This window comes from Rutilus rutilus (assembly GCF_951802725.1).
Source record: "Rutilus rutilus genome assembly, chromosome: 3".
Lineage (NCBI taxonomy): Eukaryota > Metazoa > Chordata > Actinopteri > Cypriniformes > Leuciscidae > Rutilus > Rutilus rutilus.
The window spans coordinates 52,612,711-52,640,205 of record NC_140211.1 but is presented as its reverse complement, the minus strand read 5'-3'; the positions used below and the strand labels follow the sequence as shown (position 1 = coordinate 52,640,205).

General features: G+C 37.6%; 3 protein-coding genes across 9 annotated transcripts in view; 2 read left to right on the top strand and 1 right to left on the bottom strand.

Moving 5' to 3' along the window:
- Window positions 1-27,495, top strand: part of hnf4b (hepatic nuclear factor 4, beta) — a 457,854-nt gene that overhangs the window by 307,450 nt on the left and 122,909 nt on the right. The gene's annotated exons all lie outside the window — the stretch shown is intronic.
- On the bottom strand, window positions 8-16,269 carry slc1a1 (solute carrier family 1 member 1). The gene is made up of 12 exons (XM_084406128.1): window positions 16,048-16,269; window positions 12,061-12,201; window positions 11,341-11,433; window positions 11,147-11,261; window positions 10,955-10,997; window positions 10,767-10,871; window positions 10,495-10,679; window positions 8,197-8,304; window positions 6,373-6,495; window positions 3,489-3,683; window positions 3,253-3,387; window positions 8-1,375 (listed from the first exon to the last, which is right to left on the bottom strand). The coding sequence occupies exons 1-12, from the start codon at window positions 16,145-16,147 to the stop codon at window positions 1,135-1,137; spliced, it is 1,584 nt and encodes a 527-aa protein (XP_084262254.1). The 5' UTR covers window positions 16,148-16,269; the 3' UTR covers window positions 8-1,134.
- Window positions 21,858-27,495, top strand: part of rap1gds1 (RAP1, GTP-GDP dissociation stimulator 1) — a 48,516-nt gene continuing 42,878 nt past the window's right edge. For 2 of the 7 annotated variants that reach the window (XM_084403864.1, XM_084403860.1), the window contains exon 1: window positions 21,895-22,234. In XM_084403864.1, the coding sequence (XP_084259990.1) occupies window positions 22,231-22,234 (4 nt within the window). In that variant the 5' untranslated portion in view covers window positions 21,895-22,230. Of the gene's footprint in view, window positions 22,235-27,495 lie in introns of all 7 variants that reach the window. The other 5 variants (XM_084403861.1, XM_084403862.1, XM_084403863.1 and 2 more) reach the window with 5 other exon arrangements.

Here is a 27,495-nt window from a genome sequence, read left to right as displayed (position 1 = left end):
AATTTTTCCGGTGTTGACATTTGTCTTTATTATTTTGTGGATACACATACAGTACTTGTTGAATCATACAGTATAACTAATTTGACTACTGTACTGTATAAATACAGTTGTACAATGGTGTGCTTTATGGTGTTAATTCAGTTCCAGAACCTCAAATACAGACCATTAATGCTTCACATTGATCGTTTTCTCTCATTTCTGGTGTAACACAAAATATAAAGAAATTAAATACTGTAAAAGAAACTAAAAAAAACTGCTTCAATGGCAGAAATTTGGCACTGAACCTCATCGGTGTAGTCTTTTAAAAAATATTCTTCAAAATAGCTCTGATTCAACAACAACAACAACAACAACAAAGTAAAACCATAAAATGAGTGGCTTGCTGAAGAAACTATTAAGGCTTGCCACCTTCAGTGTCATGACAAAATAATTGTGTACAAAGGATCTGATTTTCATTCTCAAGGCCATTCCTGTACTTCATATCAAATCCTTATCATGCAATATTTCATTTCATTTTAGAAGTTTGTATAAAAATGTTCCCCTTCATATCAACAATTTGGCACAAATCTGAAATGAAAGACACGCAAAGCTCATAAACATTTGGCTCTCATTAGCAAGTGCAAATACATAACTGGCAAAATGTCACACTTTACCGAGTCTAAAACATATGAACATAATTTGCGAAGAAAAGAAAAGCGGATTTCGATAACCTTAAATTCTGCGTTTTTTTTTTTTTTGTGTGTGTGTATAATAACATTGGCTAGTTAGCAACATGCTCTTTGTTGTACAATACAAAAATCACCTACTGCTAAAAAGCTATTCATTAGTACAAAGCCAAAGAAAACAACTGCAGTTAATTAAAGGAAAAACCGCTTTGCATAAATCATGGCAACATGTAAATGAGCTGTGGAAGCACATCGTTTCCTTACGGCCATTTTTTCTCTCTGTCTAGCGCACAAGTAAGTTCAAGAGCATGGTTGGGAAAATGAAGGAAGGAGAACCGCAAGGGCAGGTATTGCTAATGTCTGCGCTCAATCATGTCCTTGGTAATGACTTTCTGTCCTAGTCATGGCACAGCTTTTATGAATGGCTCCTACCTCTCTGAACCCTCCTTTCAGTGATGTCACGTTACCTCTAGAACTGCGAGGTCTCGGTGAAAGAAATGGCGTCGCTTTTGTCAATGGTGAATCCACCGTTCACGTAAGATTTCTTCTCGCACTCGTCGTCGTCCAGCGTGGTCTCTAGGGCGAAGGGGTTGGCCGCATCCACGTCTGAAATCAGGTCCATCCTCTCTAGTTCTCGCTTAGACAGCTTCTGGACTATTCCAGCACCGTAGGCATCTCCCAACACGTTGATCATGGTTCGGAAGCGATCGCTGATTTGATTGGAAAATTAATGTTAACGCTCACATTATAGCAGCTGTAGAATATTTAGCAGCCATGACTCCAATGTTCAGTGTCACATGAACCTTCAAAAATCAATTTCAATTCATACTGCACTGACAGACGGCAGGAGACACTTCGTCAGGGTTTTGTCGGATCAATGTCTGTTGGCATTTGTCGGAGCTTGGTTTTGCTGATTGAACATGTTGAATCGCGCTTGTCTGGTCGTGGAATGACTGAGAAGTGACCTGCTGTAATCTGGTGATTGTCCGCATTGGTCGGCGTCTATCAGTGCAGTGTGAATTGGCCTATATATGGGCCCTGTTTACACCTGGTATTAAGATGCGTTTTGGTCGATCAGATCAAAAGTGGACAACGCTAAATACAGGTGTAAACGGGGTCTAAAACGTTTTGAACGTGGTTGAAAGTGGACAAAAGAGACGGATTAAAACACCAGATGTAGACAGGGATTGTGTCTACCTCGTCTACTTGTGATCCGATCAACCAAACACATCTTAATACCAGGTGTAAACGGCCTATAGTGCATTAAAATGTTCATTCACACCATATTGTAATTACCTGTAGTCTTTTAAGTAATTACAACTTGTATACTGGGAATTTTCTGAGAGCTCCGACTTGTACCATGTGACCTCTGTACCACCTGACCATTGCAGGTGCAACAGTGCCCACCCCTTCAAAATAGCTAAAGTGCTATTTTGGAGCGTGTTGCTTTTTTCGACTCTCTGATTGGTGTAATTTTCTGTACACTATCATGGGTAATGTAGGTTATCACCAGGAATTACACTGTTAAACATTATTATTTAAAAAAATAAGCTAATGGCTTCAATAGAAGCAAATATCATGGATTAACTAGCTTCGTCCGAAATTGCATACTGTCTGAGTATGTACTTTGAATTGGAACTTACTTTGCGACCATTCAAAAATTTACTTTCTATATAGTATAAACATGGGTAGTATGAATGAAATTCAGATATACTACATCCGCCATGTTGTTACTGTCATGTGACCTACAAACATTGGTTGCGTAACTTCACTGCCATTCATAAATCCCCTCCCGTGGCCTCATGGGATAGTAAAGTGTCCATTGTATGCACACATCAGAATAAACATTCATCAACTCCCACAAGGGAAGCTCAAGCATTTTTGCTTGACGTGCGAGAACCAATGAGGTTCATTCTCGTGTTACGCAGCACGTTTGAGATTCAGCAAGAACCAATGAGGTTTGTTCTCGTGCGTCAAGCAGTTTCGGTTGAGCTTCTGTTTAAGTTCGCTGATCAGTGTTTATATGTGAATAAAAGCCTAAATTCAATCTGTTCATCGTATAAAGCAATCGTGTTTCTTCAGAAAATTTGCATTAAACCACAAAATTCATATGGATTAGTTTTACAATCTCTTTATGAACTTTTTGAAGCGTCAAAGTGGTAGTTGCGTAGCTGTCAATGGAGGGACAGAAAGATGTCAGATTTCATCAAAAAGATCTTCAGTTGTGTTCAGAAGATGAATGAAAGTCTTACAGGTTTGGAACGACATGAGGGTGAGTAACTAATAACAGAATTTTTATTTTTGGGTGAACAAACCCTTTAATGGTGGTGACGTTGAAATAATGTGACCGTGGTGTAGTTCATTTATAGCCTACGTTTAGCTATTTACTTCAGCCGATTGCATTTAGGCTTCAAAATTCATACAAGTCGTGTTCATTTGTGAAGAGCTTATTTTCTTCAATAATCCAAAAGCCAATGGAAAAGTCCTATTTGGGTTCTATCGAGGGCACCAGTGTGATGCTAACTTACAAAATACGTCATCCTGCAGCACTCTATTGTGTCACATTAAGTAAACCTGACATACTTACAGCAGCCAATCGACAGCAACGATGAGGGTGACATCGTTGGCTGGAAGGCCAACAGCTGTGAGGACTATCACCATGGTTACCAGTCCAGCATTCGGAACTCCTGCTGCACCAATGCTGGCGACTGTTGCTGTGATACTATGAAAAGAACATGTCAAAAAAGTATTATTCGGGCTTTTGTCTTTCACAAAGCCACTTAACTCTATTAAATCACACCAACTGGCTTATATCCAACTTACCTAATGGTAACAATCTGGCCAGCGTCCAAATCATAGTTGTTCAACTGAGCTATGAATATAGAAGCAACAGCTTCATACAGTGCAGTGCCATCCATATTGATAGTCGCACCAACTGGAAGGACAAAGCGAGTGATCCTCTTGTCAATCCTGTTGTTCTCTTCTGCACATCGGAATGTGACCGGCAGAGTGGCTGAGCTGATTTAGTAAAGACTCTTGTTATTATAAAAAGCATAATACTTGCCAGAATAACAGTTTTCATTGATTATTGTGGGTTTTAAAAAACATAAAACATCTAAAACTGGAGAGACAGATCCTCAGAAGCAGGAAGTCCTGCTATAAACAGCTCAAAAATAATGATCCAAATACAACATTAAAGACTTTTTTAAAGAATTATTTATAGCATTGAAGGAATGTATGCCTTTTGTTTGTGCAGTGGCCAGAAAAGTATTGGGACACTTGAGTGCCACTTGAGACATCTGAATTTCATTGCATTAAAAATAATAATAATAATCATAATATATATTAAATGATTAGTGATGTACATTATTTCCTTATTTTTTATTTCTTATTAATATATATATATATATATATATCCATCACAGAGAGCCACAAAATCACTTTCCAGAACATTCTCATTCACGGTTTCATGCTGGTGGAATGCTCTCCCCACCCTCATCTGGAATGCAGAATCACTGACAACATTCAAAAGACAACTGAAAACTCAACCTCATTAAAAAAATAAAATAAAATAAAAATTCCTTTCCTGTAATCCTCCCTTATCAGGCTTATTCTACTCTTACCAATGCCTGAACTTTGTATTTGGAGCACTTCTTGCGTTGTTTTTGCCTCTTCACGATGACTCGCTTAACTTAGTCCTAAACTGTAAGTCGCTTTGAACAAATCTGAACGGAATCTAAAACAAAAATCCAGAAAAACACATTGTATGATTTTTAAATAATTATTGCATTTTATTGCATGACTTAAGTATTTGATCACCTACCAACCAGTAAGAATTCCGGCTCTCACAGACCTGTTCGTTTTTCTTTAAGAAGCCCTCCTGTTCTCCACTCATTAAATGCACCTGTTTGAACTCGGTACCTGTATAAAAGACACCTGTCCACACACTCAATCAAACAGACTCCAACCTCTCCACAATGGCCAAGACCAGAGAGCTGTGTAAGGACATCAGGGATAAAAGTGTAGACCTGCACAAGGCTGGGATGGGCTACAGGACAATAGGCAAGCAGCTTGGTGAGAAGGCAACAACTGTTGGTGCAATTATTAGAAAATGGAAGAAGTTCAAGATGACGGTCAATCTCCCTCGGTCTGGGGCACCATGCAAGATCTCACCTCGTGGGGCATCAATGATCATGAGGAAGGTGAGGGATCAGCCCAGAACTACACGGCAGGACCTGGTCAATGACCTGAAGAGAGCTGGGACCACAGTCTCAAAGAAAACCATTAGTAACACACCACGCCGTCATGGATTAAAATCCTGCAGCGCACGCAAAGGTCCCCCTGCTCAAGCCAGCGCATGTCTAGGCCCGTCTGAAGTTTGCCAATGACCATCTGGATGATCCAGAGGAGGAATGGGAGAAGGTCATGTGGTCTGATTAGACAAAAATAGAGCTTTTAGGTCTAAACTCCACTCGCCGTGTTTGGAGGAAGAAGGATGAGTACAACCCCAAGAACACCATCCCAACCGTGAAGCATGGAGGTGGAAACATCATTCTTTGGGGATGCTTTTCTACAAATGGGACAGGACGACTGCACCGTATTGAGGGGAGGATGGATGGGGCCATGTATCGCGAGATCTTGGCCAACAACCTCCTTTCCTCAGTAAGAGCATTGAAGATGGGTCGTGGCTGGGTCTTCCAGCATGACAACGACCCGAAACACACAGCTAGGGCAACTAAGGAGTGGCTCCGTAAGAAGTATCTCAAGGTCCTGGAGTGGCCTAGCCAGTCTCCAGACCTGAACCCAATAGAAAATCTTTGGAGGGAGCTGAAAGTCCGTATTGCCCAGCGACAGCCCCGAAACCTGAAGGATCTGGAGAAGGTCTGTATGGATGAGTGGGCCAAAATCCCTGCTGCAGTGTGTGCAAACCTGGTCAAGAACTACAGGAAACGTATGATCTCTGTAATTGCAAATAAAGGTTTCTGTACCAAAAATTAAGTTCTGCTTTTCTGATGTATCAAATACTTATGTCATGCAATAAAATGCAAATTAATTACTTAAAAATCATACAATGTGATTTTATGGATTTTTGTTTTAGATTCCATCACTCACAGTTGAAGAGTACCTATGATAAAAATTACAGACTTCTACATGCTTTGTAAGTGGGAAAACCTGCAAAATTGGCAGTGTATCAAATACTTGTTCTCCCCACTGTATATATAGTCTTGTACCTTTGTCTTTTTGTCTGATTTTCAAATACTTTTTTGCTTCCAATCAAAGTTTGTAATGTTATGATTCACCTCGTAGATGACTGGCTTGGTTCATGGCTTATAAAGCTTTAACAAAGACTTTTTTGAAATTTATGGGAGAAATGATTGGAAAAAATATGGTGCTGAAAAAGTGGCCGGGCACTGTTCTACTCTGTTGCGTCGCTTCACTGTCATTCATAAATCCTCTCCCGTGGCTTCGTGTGATGGTAAAGTGTCCACCGAATGAGCACTTCTGAATCAGTTCAGAATATGTCATTCGAACATACTATTCTGTTGGCGTACTGTTTTTCGCATACTATATAGGAGGGAAGTATTCGATTTTGGACGCAGTGCTAGTGTTTTAAAATCTGTTCAGATTTGAAAAGTTGTGTAGTGTATTCCAACCCTTTTGTCAACATGCCCATAAAATACAGATGCTAGAATATTCATTGGCTCACCTTGAGGAAATCATGAGAGCCGTTACCAAGGCCTGTGCCATTCCCAGAGCGAAGGTGAATGGATTCTTCCTCACAAACACAAAGTATATCAAGGGGAGGAATATGATGGAATGGATGGCAAGTCTGTGGAAGGAAAACATATTTTAGAACATTAAACATTACAATCTATTATACATTATCATAAGTAATGAACATCCAGTATATTTTTACCAAGGTCATGTACCCCCGGTTTCACAGACAAGGCTAGTCCCAGACTAAAATGCATGGTTTTAAAGGCACAATATGTACGATTTTTGTAATAAAATATTCAAAAACCACTTGCACATGCAGTTGTGTACTTCCATTATCCTAAAAGTTCCCAAGGATTTGTAAATCCAGAGAAATTCCAGTTTTAAATAATGGCTCGTGCCTATCAATGACGTAATATCCGCGCTATATCCTCGGTTTCTGCTTGTACATTTACATTTTACATTATGCATATGGCAGACTCTTTTATCCAAAGCGACTTACATTGCATTTCAAGGTACACATTTACAAGTAGAAACTTGTAGAAACCATAGAAATATATACATAGGATCCGCCTCATTAGCGTCCCTTTCAATGGGCTGCTATACTTAAGCCACTAATGGGGAATCTATGTATATATATCTATCTATCTATCTATCTCAATAATACAGTATCTCGCACGCCGCAGTTGTGTCGTTCAGTCATCATGGTTCATGATTATTGATTGGCAAGTACAGAAAGTCCAAAAAACTAAAACGTAGATCAACTGAGGCAAGCAGGCTTTTGGAAAAACTGAGAAATAAAACAAGGATCAATAACGGCGTGGTGTTTCCGAGACGGAGAGAGCTTCACGACAAACTTGGACTTGACAGAGACTCCGCCCTCACATGTGTTTTAATAGACAGGTAAGCAAATATTATTTATAGTACACATAGTTATATTGCACTTTGTTTGTACTTCAGTAACACTTTTTAATCAAGTCTGGTGACCAAGTCTATGGCAGTGAAATTATATACAGTACGTGTTGCACAAAAATATTTAGCCATTACTTGCAAATACTGTGGGTTTGTTCAAATTTACTTTTAGTACGATTGTTTTTACAAATAGTCACATCAGTAACAGGCTAATATAGCATTACATTTCACGTTCCTTGCAGCTAATTCATTTCATCAAACTTGCAGGTAATACAAAAATGTATTTATTACCTCATCCGTGAACATGATTTGTGAATTCCATACATCTCCCATCGTTCCACTCCTTCATAGCATCATCAAGCTTCGTCTTGGTTATTGTTTTAAAAATGCGACCTCTGGCGGCGAAAACTTACATATTGTACCTTTAACTGAAAGCACCTTATCTTAAAATATGTCAGTGCTATTGTTTTGAGATGCACACCAGTATGTTCTTTTCTAAGGCACATTTATAAAAGCTACTTAAATGTCCTAATAAAACTAAGGCTTAATCTAAACCCTGTCTGTGAAACCAGGCCTTGGATTTATATCCTACGATTTCTTTGTTTTTTCTGTTTGACTCAGCAATGTGCAATCTAAACCTGTCCTTTCGGTCCATTCCACACGAGTGCAGATGGCATTTGTTTAACACCGGCTATAGAATCTCCTGACTGATGTTCGGTTGCCTAAATCACTCTAATAAGTGGAAATTTGGAGTTTATGAAATGTTTTATTAGCACATCTGCAGCTTGAGCAGTTTTGAATGTCCTTGGCTCTTATCTGTGAGTGAACAGAGCTGATATGAAGCTGTACGGGAACAGTAAACGGCCAGTAAATCAGCAAGGGGACATTAAAGAAGCTTCTTCACCCGCTGAGCACCGTCACCATGTACAGGCCCATCTTCTTGAAGATTTCCCAGTCGTCCACCTCAATGATCTTAGCAGCAATCAGGAACAAGATGCCAACGGGCATGTAACTGCAGAAGAACATTCGTTAAGTATCAGTACATTTATAATCAATATGACACAAACTCCTGAGAATATGTTAATTTATAGACTGATATATCTTCCTACTATATTTTTTAAGTGAATAACGGTAATAAAAATGTATATAAATAGATTTAGGGGTGTATCTGTGCAAAACACGTGCTAAGGTGTAGTTAACTGGTTGCTCAGGTTTTCTGGCTGATTGCTAATATGCCGTTTCTAGGGTATTCTGAATGGTTGCTAAGGAGTTACCATGTGGTTTCTAGTGTGTTTTTGTTTGTTACTATATGGTTTCTAGGTAGTCTGACTCTGAATGGTTGCTAAGGTATTCTGGGTGATTGTTATGCATATTCTAGGGTATTCTGAGTGGTTGCTATAGATGGTTTCTATGCAGTTCCTAGGGTAATCTGAATGGTCGCTATGTAATTTCTAGGGTATTTGGGTGGTTGTTAAGGAGTAGCATTGTGGTAGCTAAGGAGTACTAGGTGGTTGCTATGTGGTTTCTAGGGTATTTGGGTGGTTGTTAAGGAGTGGCTTTGTGGTAGCTAAGGAGTACTAGGTGGTTGCTATATGGTTTCTAATGTGTAGCTAGATAGTTGCTATAGGGTTTGTAGGGTATTCTGGGGTGTTGATATGTAGTTTCTAGGGTATTCTTGTTGGTTGCTAGGGAGCTGCTATGAGGTTTCTAGGGTGTTCTGGGGAGTTGCTTTGTGTTTCTAGGGTGTTCTGGGTGGTTGCTAGGGATTTGCTATGTGGTTTCTAGTGTGTTCTTATTTGTTACTATATGGTTTCTAGGTAGTCTGACTCTGAATGGTTGCTAAGGTATTCTGGGTGATTGTTATGCATATTCTAGGGTATTCTGAGTGGTTGCTATAGATGGTTTCTATGCTGTTCCTAGGGTAATCTGAATGGTCGCTAAAGGGTTGCTATGTAATTTCTAGGGTATTTGGGTGGTTGTTAAGGAGTAGCATTGTGGTAGCTAAGGAGTACTAGGTGGTTGCTATGTGGTTTCTAGGGTATTTTGGGTGGTTGTTAAGGAGTGGGTTTGTGGTAGCTAAGGAGTACTAGGTGGTTGCTATATGGTTTCTAATGTGTAGCTAGATAGGTGCTATAGGGTTTGTAGGGTATTCTGGGGTGTTGATATGTAGTTTCTAGGGTATTCTTGTTGGTTGCTAGGGAGCTGCTATGAGGTTTCTAGGGTGTTCTGGGGAGTTGCTTTGTGTTTCTAGGGTGTTCTGGGTGGTTGCTAGGGATTTGCTATGTGGTTTCTAGGGTGTTCTGAGTGGTTGCTAGGGAGTTACTATGTGGTTTTTAGGGTAATTTGTGTAGTTGCTTTGTGGTTTCTTGGGCATTCTGGGTGGTTGCTAGGGAGTTCTAGGCGGTTGTTATGTGGTTTCTAAGGTGTTGCTAGGTAGTTGCTATAGGGTTTGTAGGGTAATCTGGGGAGTTGCTATGTGGTTTATAGGGTGTTTTGGGAGGCTGCTAGGAGTTGCTATGTGGTTTCTAGTGTGTTCTGGGATGTTGCTAGGGAGCTGCTATATGGTTTCTAGGGTATTCTGGGTGGTTGCTAGGGAGTTGCTTTGAGGTTTCTAGGGTGTTCTGGTGAGTTGCTATGTGGTTTCTAGGGTGTTCTGAGTGGTTGCTAGAGAGTTACTATGTGGTTTGTAGGGTAATTTGTGTAGTTACTTTGTGGTTTCTTGGGTATTCTGGGTGGTTGCTAGGGAGTTCTAGGCGGTTGTTATGTGGTTTCTAAGGTGTTGCTAGGTAGTGGCTATAAGGTTTGTAGGGTAATCTGGGGAGTTGCTATGTGGTTTATAGGGTGTTTTGGGAGGCTGCTAGGGAGCTGCTGTGTGGTTTATAGGGTGTTTTGGGAGGTTGCTAGGGAGTTGCTATGTGGTTTATAGGGTGTTCTGGGATGTTGCTAGGGAGCTGCAATATGGTTTCTAGGGTATTCTGGGTGGTTGCTAGGGAGTTGCTTTGAGGTTTCTAGGGTGTTCTGGTGAGTTGCTATGTGGTTTCTAGGGTGTTCTGGGATGTTGCTAGGGAGCTGCAATATGGTTTCTAGGGTATTCTGGGTGGTTGCTAGGGAGTTGCTATGTGGTTTCTAGGGTGTTCTGGGTGGTTTCTAGGGTGTTCTTGCCACTACAGACATGCTTTTGTCAGAACGTGTCAGAACTAACCACATAATAATCTGAACAAGTCGCATGGTGGCCTCATTCAGAGCATCGAAAAACTCGAGCAGGATGCGTCCCCTTTCTCCCATCTTGCCGATGACAAGGCCGAAAGTCACACAGAATACGATGAGACCAAGAACATTAATCCCATCTGAATACGAGCCCACGATCTTGTAGTCTTGGGTCAAATTCTACAGCATAAAGAAGGCAAAAAATAAATGCATACATTTCTTCATTTATCTTTCTTCACCATACATTCTTTAACATCTTTGTCTCACCTGTGCAACTGTAGAAATAATGGTGGTGAAGGGTGGAAATGTAGTTGTATTAGTTGTGTTTGTGTTGGTTTTCGATGGCTCAATCTCTTTGCGTTGCGTCTTATACTAAAACACAGATGAAGTTTATTCCAACAGAGTATTATATTTGGACTGTTCTAAGCAATATGTTAAAACATTTTATATTTTACCTGCTGAAAACAGGCTTGCACAAGATTTTCAGGAAACATATTCCTTTGAAGAAATGAGAAAAACAAATAACTTAATACATATTAATATTATATTTATACATTTTTAAGTATTCCTCAAGTGTCATTATCTCTCTTACAACATAGGTAGACCAAGGGGTGCGATAAAAAAAAAGTTTTTTGTTTTTTTGTTACCTAACAAGGTCCAGCATGGTGTCAACTGTGGTCACATTTGGTGTGCTTCCTGCTCTCTCGATGTTTTCAGCACTCTGAGAGACCCCAGGTTTAATAGTCGTCACAAGAACGATTCCTTTTGAGCACAACATTTTTGTTAAACAACCACAATATATGTCTTTAAAGTTTATAGATTTGATGTTTATGTGACTCACCAAGAATGACAGCGATGATGGTAGTGGAGAGGTAATAAACCACTGCACGAAGCCCAATCCTGCCTGACACCTCTGAGTCCAGCGCTGCCACTCCTTCAGGAAGCAAGGCCATACGTTAACACTTTAGAATAACAACAACAATGCAAGTTGCATTGCAACTGGGTTATACTAATAAACATTTTTTAAGGGACTTAGGCGTGGCGTTTTCGGCATAATCAGCAGCATAAATCCTTATCTTTTTGAGATGATTTTGTGGATAAGGGACAATGCAAAGTACACAAATATTAAAATAAAGAATTCAGAACTTAGACGAATACTAGCTATTTACAAATAATCTCTAAACTGTGTTCTGATTGCTCTTAATTCTTACGCTGTGTGAAAAACTGTATCACCTTTGGTGTTGCCAGGCCAAATTGGTAAATTTTGACCTATATAAGCTCAGATGAATGACGCCTACAATCAGTCAGTTTTATAATCCTTGTGTGATATGCAGGTAAACTGATTTTCAATGAACAGCTATTTTCCTTTTCATTCTTGCACACCCATGCATATGGTGGGTGGCTGCTCTATGGTTAAAAATAAAATAGAGACAAATATTTAAAAGAAAATATTGGTAACTTAAGGTAACATTTACCACCTCTGAATTTTCGCTGCCAGTCATAAATGTAGATTTCTGTGATGGGCTGAAGAGGGAAAGAAGAGACTGAGAGAGAGAGATACCTGTTATCATGCTGGAGACGATGAGCGGCAGGATGACCAGCTTTAGCATTCTCATCAGGATTTCTCCTGGGAAGCCAAAGTACTGCTTCTCCAGCTGGGACAGAGAGGTATAGTCCCGCACCAGCACTCCGAGCCCGATCCCTGCAATGGATAGAGTGATAGAGAGAACACGTCAAACTGACTGGAAATGCGAAGCTCTTAGTTGTGCCTAATCTACATCAAGCCAGACTGAATGTGCAGAGCTAAATATATCCAAGAATATCTCAACCACACAAAGATCCACTCTGGGAAGAAAAGCTTCAGAACCTTAAATGGTTCTGTCAGGTTCTGAACCGTTTAGGGCTTCCCATCATGGGATAAGATTTGATTTATAAAAATACAATTTTAATTTGAGTACATTTTTATGAATTAAGCAGCTCGTAAACATACTTTATAACTAGAAAAAATTGGAATAACCCGTTAAACATGAAAGTATTATGCAGTCATATAAGACATTTCTCCTTGTATAGAACCCTAGGGCTCTGTTTAGAACCCCATTGAAACTTTGTTCTAAGAGTGTATAAATTCATATTGATTTGTGGTGAATTATTTCTGGGAGCTTGTTTCCGCTATTTGTTTGTTTGAAAGTTATAAAGTCCAATTCTGAGAAAAAAATTGTGAGATAAAAAGTCACAATTATCTTTTACATTTTTTTTTTATTCTTGTGGCGGAAACAAGCTTCCATAATAACTAGTCTGAGTGTACTGTATAAAAAATGATCACAAAAACAAAGCGTCATCTCACTGACAAAGATCTGACATTTCGAGAGTATGCTAATGATGCTTTGTGACATTCAGGGAACAAATAAATTCCCTGCATATGTTGTCAACAGATGCATCACACAAGATGTGCTGAATTATCTGCAACTGTTAAACTGATAAAGACATTTCAGACAAATGTATCATTTTGGGTTTTCATCATTTTTGTTCCATCCTTTTATAAAGATGGATTTTGATAGTCAGATATGACGTATATACCAAATAAACTAAAAAGCTGTCCAATAAACTTAATGAAGTCTGTATGGACTGCATTGCAGCTACAGGAAATGTATTTATGTATGTGTCTGCTTCCAATTTCTTTCTGTAATGTTAGCAAAATTCAGTATTAAGCAAATAAAAGGCTACTTGCAATACACTTTCATGACTGTATTTCTTAACAGACTTAAGCACACTTTTAAAAAGTGCACGTCGCAATAATGTCAAATGAAATGTTCCACTTTAAAGTATAAAATATGACAACCCTTTTTCATGCTTTAAAGATGTACACTTATTTTGATGTGTTGACTAACATACTAAAGCACATGTGAAGTGCTTGATTATAATTTTAACTGTAGCGTGTTTGCGATATTACATTTAAAGGTAATATATTTTAAATTGCGCTTCACCATTATAAAGATTTATATATATAAATATAAACTGTAATGCATTTAGTTGCGATTAACATGCCATAAAAGTATCATGGTTCAGTATGATTAGCTTCACAACTATTTGTTTGGCTAAAATGCAAAACCATATCAGATAACTTCCAAATACACATCACGGAGAAGTCTTGAAGGTTTAACAAGGCTAAACCAAACCCAGAAACCAAAAAAAACAATAGTTTCTGTTGCACAGTATCTTATCTTTATTACATTTTAATCAGTATTATACTGATTATGGTGCTTATGACTGAGAAAATAACAGTGATTTGCTTGACCTGCTTTTTGTTTTATTGTAGGTGACTGCACAAGCTTGTGTGCATCATAATAATCTGTGTTTTTCACAGTGCACAAACATATACAACTAGAATAAATACTGTAAGCATAATTTACTTTTAGTATCAAACATATATAATATATAACATATCAAATATAATATACACGTAGAAATATATTGAAATATATTATAAAAGTGTACATGCCATCACTGCAATAAAGCCTTTTTTTGTTGTCTTGTCAGTACATACAGTGAATAATCTACGACCTCTGCTTAATTGCCTCAACCGATCAGCTCAGAAATGCCTAATATAGCAATAGTGAGATTTTATTGGACAGCCTATTAGTTCTAAGCATTTTGCAAAACATTAAACCATTAATGTTTTGATGACTAAGCCTTCATGAACTGGCCAGTTGTGTGCAAGGCAAATAACTGCTCATTTCTGATTACTTAAAAGTAACATGCTTTTATTTTCAAGAATTGCACATTATGAAATGGTTGTCATAAAGTGTATTTTCATTGTCAGCTAATAGCTGATGAACAAACAAACTAACATGGTTTAACCACACTGATATATGTGACCCTGGATCACAAAACCAGTCATAAGTCGCACGGGTATATTTGTGGCAATAGCCAACAATACATTGTATGGGTCAAAATTTTACTTTTATGCCAAAAATCATTAGGCTATTAAGTAAAGATCATGTTCCATGAAGATATTTTGTAAATTTCCTACCGTAAATATATAAAACATTTATTTTTGTGAGTGAATGCAGCAAAATCGCGACAAAAATGGACAACTTTAAAGGCGATTTTCTCAGTGTTTCGATTTTTTTGTTCCCTCAGATTCCAGATTTTCAAATAGTTCTCCTATCTCCTATCCTAATAAACCATACATCAATGGAAAGCTTATTTATTTAGCTTTCATGTGATGTATAAATCTCAATTTCATAAAACCGTTCCATGTGACTGGTTTTGTGGTCCAGGCAGGGTACTGAACATACTGTTCAACTACAGTATGTGATGAGGATATATTTTAACAGAAAGGTTGAACTATGTTCTCAGCCAAGTAATTTTATGTTGTCATTTATTAATTACACGCATGTTGTATCACTCTGTTTACTTTCACTGCAGGTTGAGTTGTTATAATAGCTCATTTCATGAAAAGTCGTAGCTTAAGCTAGTTTGCTGGTCTTATCTGATTCAAGCTGATTTCCCAACCTCTCTAAAACCAGCCTGGCTAAACTGGGAGACCAGCAACCCATATTTAGGCTGGTTTAGGCATGTTTTTCAGCATTTTGAATGCAACTATATTGTAAAATATGGCTTTATAAAAAGGGGGAGCCCAGCCAACAAAAATAATGTTCTTAGAATGTTGTGCTAACATTCCCATTGAGTTATAAAAATATTTTTTTTATGTTCTATTTTTGAATGTTTGAAACGTCCAGTTTTTTTTTAGTTTTTTTTTAGTTTTTCTCGGTTATGTCAACGTTAAGGGAATATTCCATTTGAGCATTTTGCAAACATTTCTAGAAACGTTTCAGAATGTTCAGAGAGCATTCAAAAGTAACAAGACCAGATTTGAAAGAACGTTCTGTTAACATTAAAAGAACGTTTGTTCACACTCTTGCCATTAGCCCAAGTTCTAAAACCGTTCCCTTTTAGCTGACGTTGTCACAAAAGATCAATGTAAGCCTATCAATGACCAGTGTCTTTTTTTCCTAGCCAATAACGATAGACACGTTCAACTGGTTTAGGTAGGCTATAGAAATTGACCATAAAACGGCAAAGTCACTTAAGTAAAGTGTGACAACTAGCCCCGATCTACACTAATTCATAATACTTGTCACTGCTTGTGTGACGTCACGTGGAGCACAGAGAGATTTTACTGTGTCACACTGGAAGTCTGGTCACGTTTCTCTGTGGCAGTAGTAAAATATATGCACACATATATACACACACACACTGATCAATGCCTTCATTTATCACAATCGCCCATCAACACACCTGCAGATATTGTACGTGCATACATGCAACAAATAAAACACTTTAATTGCTCTTATTGTCAAATCAGCTATCGATATCACATCGTCGGTCCATAATGTAAAACCACATAAGCTGCCACTAATACAACAATTAAAGGTGGATACATAATTAAAGGAATGAGGTGTGATAGAGCACAATGAAGCGAGATATAAGAGAAATGCAGAGAAATGTGGCCGTGCTGAAAGGAAGATGAAGGCGCTCATCGTACCCAGTATCACCGAGGCGATGGTTGCAATTAGAATCCAGTTCCTCTTCAGCAAGCCCTTCACATCTCTGCCTCTCCGCTCTTTCTTTCCCAACATATCCATAATGGACAGGCACACGGGCTGATATGGAAACGCGAATGAATATGGCGAGGCTCGCGCTCGTTTCAGTCAGACGGAGGACCGTTGGAATAATGTGAGGCAGGTTTGTGTGACTGTGAAGCTGCAGCTGCTGTTGGGAGGGGTGATGCGAGGGAGTCTTCTCTGTCTGAGTCTCTCTTGATAACCTTTGCTCAGTTTATTGCAGATTGACCTCTGATTTACCTTTATTTCGTCTCATAAATGAAGACTGTGCGGTATAAAATTATTGGAATTTAGAAAGCACAACATATCACTGACATCACGCTCGTGCTGATGTTGCAAAGCCACGTAATCTATATTGGTGTATTGTTAACAGTATAAACAATCGAATTCTTTCTCTCGATAGTTAAACATTACAAATCCTGCCTTTTTAATGTTTGTTCAGATTAACAATTGACACTAAAGTTTAAAAGGAAAGCACGCTCGCACATTTGCTTTCTTCAATAGCCTTCTGGCAATAATGTATGACAAACTTATTTGAATTCTAAAGATATCCTCCTGGGACCCAGGAATAGACTTTTGTCCACTGTAGTGGACATTATTCTTTAGTGAATTTCTCTGACACCATCACATGTCACATGTCACACAATCTGGGTGTCCTAAAGAGCACATTCAGGACTTTCCAGATAGGCTATACCAAATGTTTGGAGGTTTCACCGTGAAAACAACTTATCCTTGGTCTTTAAAAATATCTGACATTAATTTAGTGATCAAATGTAGCACTCTTATGGAAATATGATCATATATTGTAATTATAATTTAAATCGGACTACTTTTCAAATTGTATTTCATAAACCAACATCTCAGGAAACCGTTATGGGGTTTCAAAACAAAAAATGACTTTCTGTTACAGAACAGGGCATTGATTTCATACATGTCCATTATCAGGCATTTTGGGAGACACAACAAGTGAATATGGAAATAAATGATACATCAATATTCCTATGAAATATTAGATATTATAATTAAAATGTTGCTAATTATTACTCCAATTATTACACTTCTTTTTTCATTAAATATTGCTCCAAGAACACTTAAGAACATCAATGTGCGCAGTGTATAGATACATTGCATTGAATGGGAATATAAATTTATGGCCATACCCACATATTGCATAAAGTAAAATGGTGTATCAATTAATTCCGTTATATATCTTTCATAACATAGTTAAGAATCATCTTTATACAAATTTTAGTTAAAATAAATCCTGAAACCCCAAAATGTATTGGTGATTGAAAAAATATATATATCCCGGTGGTTTTGCCTATACATTTAATTTCATGTCATTTTACTTTTTTAAACAACTGAGTCCTGGTGTCCACTACAGAGGACATAGCATATGAATGAAATATCATTTTTCAAAAAGGTTTTTTTTTACCATTTGTATCTTATGCTCTATATGTGATGACATGAAAGAAAAAAAACTAAATTCAAAATAAATAAATAATAATTCTGGGTCTCAGGAGGATATTACAAAAGATTAAATTTAGTTTAGTCAAGCAAACGTGAAAAACACAGAGACAACAAGAATTTAGATGCTTTCATATTGTCTTGTGAAAATGAAGTGTGCTTACTTGTATTGCATGTGCGCTTATATATTGTAAACAACCAATCACATGGCAGTTGCTTCAATGCATTTAGGGGTATGGTCCTGGTCAAGACAATCTCCTGAACGCCAAACTGAATGTCAGAATGGGAAAGAAAGGTGATTTAAGCAATTTTGAGCGTGGCATGGTTGTTGGTGCCAGACGGGCCGGTCTGAGTATTTCACAATCTGCTCAGTTACTGGGATTTTCACGCACAACCATTTCTAGGGTTTACAAAGAATGGTGTGAAAAGGGAAAAAACATCCAGTATGCGGCAGTACTGTGGGCGAAAATGCCTTGTTGAAGCTAGAGGTCAGAGGAGAATGGGCCGACTGATTCAAGCTGATAGAAGAGCAACTTTGACTGAAATAACCACTCGTTACAACCGAGGTATGCAGCAAAGCATTTGTGAAGCCACAACACGCACAACCTTGAGGCGGATGGGCTACAACAGCAGAAGACCCCACCGAGTACCACTCATCTCGACCACAAATAGGAAAAAGAGGCTACAATTTGCACAAGCTCACCAAAATTGGACAGTTGAAGACTGGAAAAATGTTGCCTGGTCTGATGAGTCTCGATTTCTGTTGAGACATTCAGATGGTAGAGTCAGAATTTGGCGTAAACAGAATGAGAACATGGATCCATCATGCCTTGTTACCACTGTGCAGGCTGGTGGTGGTGGTGTAATGGTGTGGGGGATGTTTTCTTGGCACACTTTAGGCCCCTTAGTGCCAATTGGACATCGTTTAAATGCCACGGCTTACCTGAGCATTGTTTCTGACCATGTCCATCCCTTTATGACCACCATGTACCCATCCTCTGATGGCTACTTCCAGCAGGATAATGCACCATGTCACAAAGCTCGAATCATTTCAAATTGGTTTCTTGAACATGACAATGAGTTCACTGTACTAAAATGGCCCCCACAGTCACCAGATCTCAACCCAATAGAGCATCTTTGGGATGTGGTGGAACGGGAGCTTCGTGCCCTGGATGTGCATCCCACAAATCTCCATCAACTGCATGATGCTATCCTATCAATAGCCCATATTCTAAAGAATGCTTTCAGCACCTTGTTGAATCAATGCCACGTAGAATTAAGGCAGTTCTGAAGGCGAAAGGGGGTCAAACACAGTATTATGGTGTTCCTAATAACCCTTTAGGTGAGTGTATACCACATTCTTCAAAATATCTTCTTTTGTGTTCAGCACAAGAAATAAATGAACACAGGTTTGGTGTAAATGATAATACAGTAAATTATGCCAAACATTTAAAATACTAAACTACAACTTCATCTTTACAAATGCGTAGTTAGAAATATATTTAATAGGCTATACAAGTTACAACAGAAATGTAATTATTAAAGTATATATTACCATAAAGCTTGTCAGCACATTCAGCAGTACACTTAAACCATATTTCAAAGACAATAGAAGTCAGGGATGTCCCAAGACGATCTCAAGGATCGGTAGGCTATATATTTATTTGATAGATAGACCTTTGAGCCCCTGCCCCTAAGAAACTCTCTGCATATCCCTGTATACATTGGATTGATTTTAATTACTTGAATGTGCTTGAAGTGTGCAGTGTGCACCAAGCACTATAATACAAGTAGGCCTATCGGATCGGGACTTGTTATCGGCAGATAGCTGCAATATCAGGGGCCTCCTCAAAGAAGTTGGATGAGAAAATAACCCATATTACATAAATAAATCAACATAAAATCACTAGTTTTTCTAACACTGTCCAACAGCGACACCAGCAGGTAAAGTTACAGCGGGAGAACGCGTCTTTCATGCCTCCCCTGAGCCCATTGACTTTTACCACAAAGCGTGCAGTGCGTTCAGTGGAGGGTAATTAAAGGAGTAGTTCACTTTAAAATGAAAATTAGCCCATGATTTACTCACCCTCAAGCCATCCTATAGGTGTAAATTACTTTTTTCTTTCAGACGAATACAATCTAAGTTAATAAACACCCTGACGCCTCCGAGCTTTATAATGGCAGTGGATTGCAACCATCAGGTTGAAGCTCAAAAAAGTGCATCCATCCATCATAAACGAACTTTACACGGCTCCAGGGGTTAATAAAGGCCTTCTGAAGCAAAGCGATGAGTTTGTGTAAGAAAATTTTTCATATTTAACACGTTACAAAGTAAAATTCTAGCTTCTGGCCAAGCGGCCATACGCAGTCTTACGCCTAAAGCGCAAAGGGAGTCAAAAAGTTATAGATTTAAACTATTTTACAATTTAATTTCAAGTGACGAAAAACATTATAATCAGTTCATACTTAATTATATTCGGTTACACATTATTTTAAGGTGTCATTGTTACAGTGTAATTATATATTATATATTACTGAGTAATATTAAGCAACTACATGTAGGGTTAGGGTAGGATTATAGGATTTGGTTGAGGGTTAGTTGCATGTAATTATGCATAATTTACTGTTATTGCTATGGTAAGTACATGTAACATATGTAACAAGGACACTGTAAAATAAAGTGTTACCGTATATTCTTTTAAAGTCTTTTTTTTTTGGTAATAATTATGCTGAAGTGTACTTCTTTTTCACAAGGGTCTCTAAGGATTAGATATTATTTTTTACATTTCTTTGTGTATTTATTTATTTATTTATTTATTTATATATTATTATGTCAGGTCTGGCATTCCATATGCCATTACTTCTGCATTTAGTTATTTTTTTTATTTTTTATTTTAGTTATTTTTTTGAGAATGATTGTACAAATGAAATTATACAATAATCCACTGATAATACAATACAATACATTATGTTGCAGCTTCTCATTGAACTTTACCAATGTTTCTATTGTGTAATTCAAAATTGGATTTAAACTTTAAAGATATCAGATGCAAGCAATGTATAATTGTTTAATTGCAACATGTTCAGCATTGATTTGTGGACAAACTGATGATGCAGTGTAGAATAAAGTTTTTTTTTTTTTTTTTTTTTTTTTTTTTACATTTCAAATATATTCAAATAAATACAAGTTGGGAAAATATTAACAAATTAAATATCACAACACTTCTAATTGCTTTACATTCTGCAAGTATATATTGGTGGAGCAAGTCAGAACTGCATTATATCAGAAAAATATAATATTTATATACAAAGATTAGATTTTTAACATTTAGGTAATGCAAATTATTATTATTATAATTATTATTATTATTTTTGCATTAATAAATATGGAGTTGTTATTGGCCTAGTAGACTGTCGTTAAAATCAGACATTCGGTCTATAATAATATAGTAAATCCATGGTTCATTATAATATAATTTTGTCATCGTCATTTTATTCTCACAGTTACATAATTACAAAAGAAAATCGGGCATTATATCTTCATGTAGAAATGCAAATTGCTTTATGAATTTACTTCACAAACACGTCCAGTAGAGGGCGTAACTTTATTATTTAGAGGTGTGAATAAAACTAGTAGACATCTTACCTGTTGTTTTCTGGTTGGAGCAGAATTTGACATATTAAACATTACAATTCACTAATTCACGAGGCTAAACGTGAGTTTATCTTAATAGCAGATATGTTATAAATAAAACGTAGGCTACTTAAAACAGCATTTTATTAAAACATGGATACATTTTCCAGCCAAGACATGTGAATACATTTTAATGTGACAGCTAACTATATTGAAACTGTATACATTTTTTTATGTTTTTATGAGCAGAATAATTAATGCAAAAACTCAAATGGGAACAAATAAATAAATAAATAATACAAATACAGCAATTTGTATTTTTATACAAATAAATAAACCTAATCGAAATAAAACGCAACAGACTGACCAGGCGATGGCGTAATGACGTCACAACGTAAACGAATCACTGATTATTCTTTTTGTAAGCGTTAATTTAAAACGAACCGTTCGAAAGAGCCGATTCGCGTAAACGAATCGGACTTCCCATCACTTTCCATTTCATATTTGAGTTGTAGGCAACATGACTCGAACAAATCCCTAAGGAGGCGCGGCTTGTTTTACTGACAACCTAGTCTACCAATCAGCGTCCAGACAAGAACCTTCTGCACAGATCACAAACCAACCAGCTGAGTGGAAGGCGGGGCGTCGCCGCTCTCGTCTTCTGTGCAGAGAATCAGACCGCTTGCTCGCTAGAAGGAAGTGCTTCTGAAGTGGCACTGGTTTTATTATGATGCACATGAGCATTCATCTCTTCGGATAAAATTACGTAATTCCCGACATCAGAACAGAGGGATTTAGCCCGGGTGTATTCATCTCCCCGGTACATCTGGAGCTGTAGAGGCTGTTTTAACCGGAGCAGCGTGGGTTAAGGTGGGCCTTGCCCGGATATCTGTCTGACAAGCGAACCAAAACCGATCCGGTACCCGCCTCAAGATAACCAGCATAGTTAGTCCTCCAGAGACTACACTCGGAGACCGTTTGGACAATAACACACACTAGCCAGATGGGTAAGTAAGGCGAAACAGGTATATTTGGTAGAGAATATGAACTCTTGATCAGTATTAAACATTTACAAATGCAACACACAGGATAAATGCACACTAGTAAGTGTGTGTATGAGTAGCTCAGGCTGTAACTGACGGTTTTGAGCCACAAACAGACTCGATAATGTGTCCACGTTCAACGTTATGTGATTTGGAGACAGTATGCAGAAACTCATCCTTAAGGGAGTCTGTGATGTAACGTTTCCATGGATTATTCACAAACGCACAACATGACAACACATGTTCATCATCCTGCATCCTTCATTTTGGGGCCAGTTATATTCATCTGGTTTGGTGAGGTGACCGCCACTGTTTGAAAACAGCTAATGAGATGAGTATTTAAATCTGCTGGGAATCTATGTTCATCCCTGCTGCCAGGAAATCAAGTTCATATTTCTTAGACATCTCCAGTGCCCAGCATTGTGTGATTGACAGCCTGTGATGTAAAACTTGACACAAATATGTGAACTAGATATAATAGCCCAGTGCATGTTCAAGTTATTAGAATGAATATGAACAATCTGGATCATGCAATAGCAAGATGAGTCTGCAGAGGTCACATATAAGCAGACATACGCCTAATATATTGTGATCAAGGGATGGGCTGCGGTGTGCTGGGACAGTGATTCCCAACCTTTTTTGTCTTATGTACTCCAACAGCCCCATAAATAAGGCTTAAGTATCCATTATGCGACAGCAAATCTAATATTATACTTAATCATTTAGCATTATTATTAATGTTATTATTGAAAGAAGAATACACATTGTGAGTGGACAACAGACACATAGTACCATATTCATTCTGCTACGTTTGTCATTGATAGGACTTAAACACGTTACACACATTATTTTATTTTATTTCCACCAAATTATGTAAGTTATTCACCCTCCTGCCGTTCTAAATCTGAATTTCTTCTGCAGAACAAAAAATAGTATATTTTGAAGAATGTTGGTTTTGGTGACCATTGACTTCTTTTACATGGACAAAAAAACTGAGACATTTGTCATAATATATTTTTATTTGACAGAGGAAAAGTTGTACAGGTTTGGAAAGACATGAGAGGAAGGAAATGATGACTGAATTAAACAATTTGGGACTATCTCTTTAAAGTTGATATGAAATAAAAGTTGCAACTGACTTTATTACCATATAATGATGATGTTTGAGTGAAGTGGCAGAAAAAAAAAAAAAACCTTTTATTTTCTTTACTGATTTTCGAAGTAGAAAAAAGGTATATAAAATGCATGGCTGAATCATTCACAACAACACCAGTAACATACATTGATTTCATGCCGACTTGTAATTCATGAAAAGGTAGCAGTTACACCAGAGCTGCACGTATGGGTCAGTTAGTTTCTGACAAGTCCTAAAGAAATGACAAAGCTATATTACAAAGCAGAGTATCTGCGGATGTTTCTTTTTGTTTCAGCTTATTTTTCTGAATATCCGGATTGCTAAAGGGCCATTCCACTGAAACTAAAACTCTAGAATTTAGAGATCTAAACTGATGACGTACAACAGCAACAGTCTTCAGATTTTTTTTGTACCTGACTGAAAAATATTGCGTAATACTACCCAACAAGTTAAAGGTAGGCTAATTAATTTAGCTTTCATACTACTATTTCTGCCCAGTGTGATAGTTATTGAAGTATATACACCCAAAAGCATAAGTGCGTGTTTGCTGGATTCAATAACCTTAACTGCAGTTTCTTACTTTATATTTAAATATATTGTAGAACATATGAAAATTTATGTTTAAAAATGTTAGCTTTTTTGTACAATTTGTCATAAAGATTCATATGTTTTATATTCAACCGAAGACAAAGAAGGCTGTTCTTGCAAACTGCACACAAAAAAGAAAAGAAAGATACAATCTGTATATTTGGCTTTTTTATTTAAAATTATTATTATTTTTTTTAAAGGAACATAGAGCTAGTATTAATCAGTCTTGTAGTTGTTATGCTCTATACAGGATTACGGTAGCCTATAGTTTGTTTGCTGCTGAAAGTTCTTACATTTTTTTTTTTTTTTTTATGGTGACATGGTGATTTGATGGTGATTTGGTGACATGGTGATTTGATAGTAGATCGGACTCATTTTCTCTGTTGGCCTTTCTCAGCATGATTTGTTTTAGTCTGTTAATGGAATGAAGGCTTCACTTGCTTTATCCATCCATAGAATGACAAGTGTGTTCTAGAATCACCATTCACACTTTAATTGGCCAAATCTGGCTTCTTTTCTGGCCTTGTCATATTAGTTGAGCTTTTCTAGCTATTAAAAGAGCTTCAAATCCTGAGTTGACAGAGAAAGTTGACGATGTTACCAACAAAGCCTGATTAGATTGGTTTGGTTTTGTGAACTCAAAACTAATCCTGCAACCCTGGTATTTGCCACATTATATTGATTTCCAGGTTTTTTCCCTCTCTTTTGTAAGGAGCATTTTCCCTTAACTTTTAAATGTACTCAACTCAATTTTGTATGCGTCATCTTTCATGTCAAATTCTTACATTTTATCAAATTCAGTTAGTATAATAAGACACTAAAGGGCTGTTACCAATCAAATGAAATCAGTATCAACATAATCTATCTTTGTACTGCTGAGGTGACACAGATGCTGCATCTGAAGTGGCATTTAGATGTATTTGAAAAGCAAAATTACAATAGCATTAATGTTGAGGTTCTAAATAAAATTTTCTGAATGTACAAATGTGAAATGTTGGGAAAAAATGCTACTTTTAAATATGAATCTGAACAAGTGACTGGGTCATTGAATCATTGACTCACCCAACTTGTTCAGAAACGCTGAATCATTCAGTAATGATTGAAACACTGTTGTGTGTTGCTTGAACATGCAAAACAGTTTAGCAATGACTCAGTTCTAAACTATTCTTGTTGGCGAAACAGAGCAAAAACAGTCAGTATTGTGTCTAAAATCTAAGTCACTTAATATTAACTAATATTTTATTACTTAGTCACTTAATATAACCTAGTTGTTTATCGAACTGTTATAAAATCAATGTCACTGATAATAAAATCAGAATAACTTTTGTCCGAACATTTTTGGTTTTCTGAAGTTTCGGTGCTTCCATAGTTATTCTTGTGTTGTTGTCGTTTTAATCAGGCTACTTGAATTCTCTTTCAATTGCCCTTCTAAAGAAAAAATAAAGTGTTAAAGTGCTCCTATTATGCTATTTTAAAGGTTCCTAATTTTGGTTTGGAGATTCCCTACAATAGGTTTTCATGCATCCAAGTAAAACAGTTCGTTGTCTCTCTAAACCTCTTCTTTCCGACAACCTACTCTGCTCTTATTGGTCAGATGGCTCAGGCTGTTGTGATTGGTCTACCGCTTACAGCGCATGTCAGAAACTAAACTCCTATTTCCATATCTGAATTGCAGCTCTGGATTCTTTCTTTAAAGCTGCAGTCCATAGCTTTTTTGGGTTAAAAATTATCCCAAAATCATTTTTTGAGCAAGTACATAACCAGTAGGGCTGCACGATTTGGGGAAAATGTCATATTGCGATAATAGAGGTTAATATTGCGATTGCGATATTGTCCTCGGTTTCATGAGTCAACTTGCTTGGTTCTCAAGGAAAATAAATGCACACACAGATTAGTGATAATCTGCCTAAAGAAAAAAGTTCTTTAGTCAAGAGCAGTGAGTGTTTTTCTCTGTTCCCTTTGTTCTTTGATTAACTTAAGCGACAGATATAATTAGTGGCTACGGTGTACTGTCCCTTTAAGACCAGCTGCTGCTGTCAGAGACGCGGATCTCACACGCGCCTCTCACACGCACCTCATTCTCTCACGAGTCACAACTCTTCACGTTCATCACAAGACTACTCTTATGTTATGAAGATACTCGACAAAAAGACATTTTGGCATAATTGTGTGTGTTATTGTTCGTTCAAGCTCGAAAGAGAACTGTATTCTGTCATGCTGTTTTGTGCGCACGCACGATATTAGCGCGAGTCTTTCTGTGTGTCACAGTCAGGACATTCACAGGCAGCGCGTTCATTTAGGCATACATGTGTGTTGTTCGTTCTACCGCGAAAGAGAACTTGATACTGGCGCGCGTCTATCTGTGGGTCGTGTGTGTGTGTGTGTGTGTGTGTGTGTCAGGAGGACATTCACTGACAGCGCGTTCTTTTTTGTCTTTTACCGCGCATGAATGGTTTAAAAGCATTTGCATGATAAGAGCGGGATCATGTAACACTATAGCCAAAGGATGCCAAAAATGAACAGATGCTGCGTTAATTGCGTTAACAGCGCTTATTTGTTTATTTAATATAAAATCGCAGCATTTTGCGTCATATAATCGCGTAGGCTTGACATCGCGATTGCGATGCGATTAATCGTGTTCAAAACTATCTGCTTGCCGTAGCTTGATTCAAAATGGTAAGCTGGTAATAATGTTTTTAATTCTAGTGGTACTGGTGGATTTCCACGGGAAACTCGATTATGTCTTTGCGTCATTACGTCACATCTGTACACATAAGGAGTCTCGGCAAGTAGGCTATGAGTGTGAGGATGTTGGTGGTGGAGTGAAAACTGGAGATTCAACCGTTGTAAAACGCGAAAGACTTCGGACTTGGGAGAAAAAAAGAGACTGCAGCCGGCCCATGCGAAAACAAGGACAAATATCGGAAGGGCATTAAATGTAGTCACGCAATACTGATGTTGTTAACATTAACAATTTGAGAACAAAGTATAATTTGCACGGTTTGATGTGATATGATAAGGCGATCGTTAGATTTAATCGGCGCGATTTACTGCAATGCTTTTTTTCCCCTTAGTTGATCAGAACAAAAGTGGATGTTAGTTACTTGTTCAGATGATATTTTCCGGTGAAAATTCTTATGTTGGTCATACTTCCAAAAAGTAGAATCTGTGATTGCGAATGACCAGCGCGGTGATTGACAGCCGTACATTCTCCTCAAAACATTGGATTCATCCGCGCTGTGCTGTGCCTAGGCACAACCCACGTAAAGTTGATAATTCCGCGAATAACTGCAATTGCATATTTCGAACAGAGATGGCGACAAAGAGGAAAAACTGCAGACTGCAGGAGACAATAACTTTATTTGTTGTGCACTTTGATCTTTAGAACTTTGCAGACCTTTTACATTTACAAACAGCTATATTACACACTGCATGAAAGGTAATATTTGCACAAGCATAATAGGGGCACTTTTTTATTTAATTCTTTAACAAGTCTTGTGAA

Bases quoted from the DNA above. Each gene is read 5' to 3' on its own strand.
- slc1a1 (XM_084406128.1), bottom strand. From the start codon at position 16,147: ATGGATATGTTGGGAAAGAAAGAGCGGAGAGGCAGAGATGTGAAGGGC. The intron at 10,872-10,954 runs GTAAAATATAAA...TCTGTGTTTTAG, and splicing joins TGCAAGCCTGTTTTCAGCAG to TATAAGACGCAACGCAAAGA. The intron at 8,305-10,494 runs GTTAGTTCTGAC...GTTCTTCTGCAG, and splicing joins CTTGTTCAGATTATTATGTG to TTACATGCCCGTTGGCATCT.